The sequence below is a fragment of the Nestor notabilis genome, unplaced genomic scaffold (genome assembly GCF_000696875.1).
Source record: "Nestor notabilis isolate BGI_N333 unplaced genomic scaffold, ASM69687v1 scaffold19820, whole genome shotgun sequence".
Lineage (NCBI taxonomy): Eukaryota > Metazoa > Chordata > Aves > Psittaciformes > Psittacidae > Nestor > Nestor notabilis.
In genome coordinates, this window is record NW_009912676.1 from 6,535 (window position 1) to 9,776 (window position 3,242).

The 3,242-nt window shown below is 57.6% G+C and overlaps 1 protein-coding gene across 1 annotated transcript in view; it reads left to right on the plus strand.

The window, feature by feature from the left end:
* ANO9 (anoctamin 9) overlaps positions 1–1,036 on the plus strand; it is a gene marked incomplete at its 5' end in the record, with an annotated part of 7,547 nt that extends 6,511 nt beyond the window's left edge. The window contains 2 exons of the mRNA XM_010020683.1: positions 80–192; positions 1,009–1,036. Of these exons, the coding sequence (XP_010018985.1) occupies positions 80–192; positions 1,009–1,036 (141 nt within the window). The remainder of the gene's footprint in view (positions 1–79; positions 193–1,008) is intronic.
* Positions 1,037–3,242: the final 2,206 nt, after the last annotated feature.

Here is a 3,242-nt window from a genome sequence, read left to right on the forward strand (position 1 = left end):
AGGCTGGGGTGAATGGGGGGACGGTGGCAGGGCAGGGGCTGGGCCCGGGGAGCTCCTCACTGCTCCTCGCTCTGTGCAGCACGTGGTTCTGTGCGTGAAGCTGATTGCAGCCTGGTACATCCCCGACACCCCCCTGTCAGTCAAGAACACGTTCCTGGGCAGAAAACACAGCGATCTCCGTAAGGAGCTGAGGTGGGTGATGCCCAGGGGGTGCCAGGGGCTGCTGTGCCCACACAGGGCCCAGCCTCCAGCAGGGGACCAGGTCCATCAGGGGGTCACTCCCCACCACGGGCACAGTGGGGCTGCTCCTGCCCCTGGGGCAGCTCCTCCATCACCCTTCTCAGGGTGGTTTCTCCCCCGGCTCCCAGCCCAGCCTCTGCTACAGCAGCAAAGGTTCTTTTTAAGATGAGCCACGTTACCTATAAATGAAGATCCATTTCCCTCTGCGCCCATGGCCTCACTTACTCGCTCAGGTACCCAGGTTGTAGGCACTCAAGGCCAGGGAAATGAGTCCCATGGTAAGTGTTCACCATTTAGTGCTCACCAGAGGAAGGGGCTGCTTCACTTGGGCTTTTCCTTCAGAAAAAGAAAAGCTCCAAGTGAAAACAAGACATGATTCTGCCCAAATTTTCCATTTCATCTTTAAAAAACCCCACATTAAATCTTTGAACCGGAAACAGAACTGATGTAACCAAGACCCACAGGCTGGGCCGCCCTGGTGCTGCCGTCCCCCATGGGCTGAGCCCTGTTTGTGTCACCCCGTCCCTGCTGCCACCCCAAAGGCCAGGCATGAGCAGAGCTGAGCGGGGCTCAGGGAGCACCACGCTCCCACCATTCAGCCTTCATTCCCTGGCTTCCCGCTGATGGAGGGATTCCCACAAACAGGGCTTCTCCACCAGCGTGTCATTCCTTCTCCATTTATTTTTGGCAAACACCCTGTTCCCACACCTCCCCGTTGCTTTCCAGTCAGCCAGCTCCCCTCCACTGAGCCCTCTCCTTTCCCCGCAGCATGATGGAGTACTCCACCGAGGTGTAGCCACTGCTCACTGAGGAGAAACACGGGCTGAGCCCCCTCCCAGCCCGGCAGTGCCGTGGGCACGGGAGGAACCACCACGGCAGTGCCACGAGCCACATGTCCCGGCTGTGACTGAGCTTGGACTTGAGCTGGGAAGTGACAATGCGACGGTGGCTTTGCAGGAGCAGGACGATTTCTGCCTCCACAAGGAGGAAGGAAGTTGTGGCAGAGCTGGGATGGCACCTTCCCAGCACGCTGCGAGGCTGGGACCATCCATGGGGCCCCCCCCAGCGCCTGCCAGCGAGTGCTGTTGGGCTTCCTCATCGATACTGCCTCAACGTGCAGCACAGGAAGAGCATTTACCTCACTCCAGGTTCTTTCTCCAGCTCTTGTTTTGCACTTTGGACCCTGTTTCCTCTGCCTCTAGTGACCTTCCAGCTCTTGCACCACCGAGACACTCGAGTCCTTCCTCCTTCACCACAGCCAGCACCACCCTCCTCTCAACATGGCTACAAGGCTGCAGCTCCAACCTGCTGGAATCCTGGATGCTGGAAAACCAGAGTTTTCCCCCTGACTGAGCTTTGCTCCAGGCTCAGCCGAGCCCTGCCCCAAACCCCCCACAGTTGTGCCTGCCTCAACTACCACGAGCAAAGCAGGAAATAAAGCTAACACCCATGTGGAGACATGGGAGAGCTTCAGCTCTGCTCACACCAGCGGCATCCCACCCCCCTCCTTTGCCACCCACAGAAGCCACCCCCCAAAACTGCTTCTGTCTTCATGTGGATAATCAAAAGAGGCCGGAGCTGAAGCACCCGAGGGCCACCCATAGCTGCGGGTGAGCCCATAGTGTGGTGCTGGCTGGTGAGAGGCTTAAAAGAAGTTGGTGCTTTGGCCATGCCCAGTGGGAAAGAAGTGCTGGGGTGAAGCACTGAGCCGCACAGACAGGGCTTTAGAGGGCTCCCTTGCTCCAAACCACGACCTGCCAGCCTGAACCCAACGTTCCTCCTCCTCCTCCCTGCAGAAGGGGGCGTCTGCAGCAGGGAGGAAGGTTAGAGCCAGGCTGGACCCGCGGCACAGCAGCACGGCACCGTCCCTACCCGTGTGCGTTCCCAGCCTCCCGGCTTTGCTCTCTGCCAGCTCTACCTTTAGCAACTCGCTTCCTGACTCCGGGCAGAGTTATCTGTGCTGAAGGAACAAAGTATCTGCTCGTTGCTGCCCACGAATGATAAAGAGCTGCCCAGGAATGATAAGGTGCCCTCAGACACGTGAGGCCACTCGTTGCGAGCGCAGGCACAGCCCTGTGATGCCCATGAGATCCCCACCCGGGAGCTCAGGCCTCACCAAGCTGGGTTCGCAAGTGTCTGGGGAAAAAGCTTTTCTCTCAGTTGTTCCCAATTAAAGGGGAGGCAGCAGCAGCACGAGCTGGTGACCACAGCTCCATTTCCAGCTTCCTTAGGGCCCTTGTAACTCCAGAGCAAATCCTTTCAAAAGCCTTTCAAAGCTTGAGAGCCTTCTTTCTTAGTAAGAACTGGAACATGTAACCGGTTTGTCGGTTTAACCTCGAGCTCCACCCTTCCATGCCCTCCTCTATAGAGTGACAAGAGGTGCCTCCCTGTGCCAGAGGGGAACTCTGGGACAAACGGAATGGAAGGTGGGTGCCACAGCGTGGCCATGTGTGAGTGTGCACATGTAACAGCAGTGACAGCCGCCCGGAGAGCTCAGAAAGACACGGGCAAGCAAACATGAGCACCACCGGTCAGGGACAAGTACTTCATCAGGGCTGATTTGCCCTGTCCTGTAATTAAAGAGTCCTCAGCAGCCCCGAGAGAGGAGCAGGGATCGTGACTCAGGGTCTGTTACTATGTGGCTCCTCAGCCTGCAGCAATATTCTCATTTCTGGGACTTGGAAGCAAACCCTGGCTAAGTGTCGATGGCCTTGGAACGCGGTCACCTGGCAGCTCTAAATAGCTTTCATGTCATTAGCTTCAAGCTGTTAAATGCCTCAGGAACTGGCTGTTAATGAGCTCCCTCTGCACAGTAATTCCCACTCACGCACTGGCTCACAAGGAGCATCTTGTGCTGTGGCAATGCAGGAGGAGGCAGGACAGGGCTGCAGGACACGGCCTCGGCTCAGGAGGATTCGGATGCAGAGCCGGGATCTCTGTGTGCTCCTCTCGGCAGTGACGTGCCCGAGAACTGCAGAGAAAGGCACCCGCGTTAACGCAGC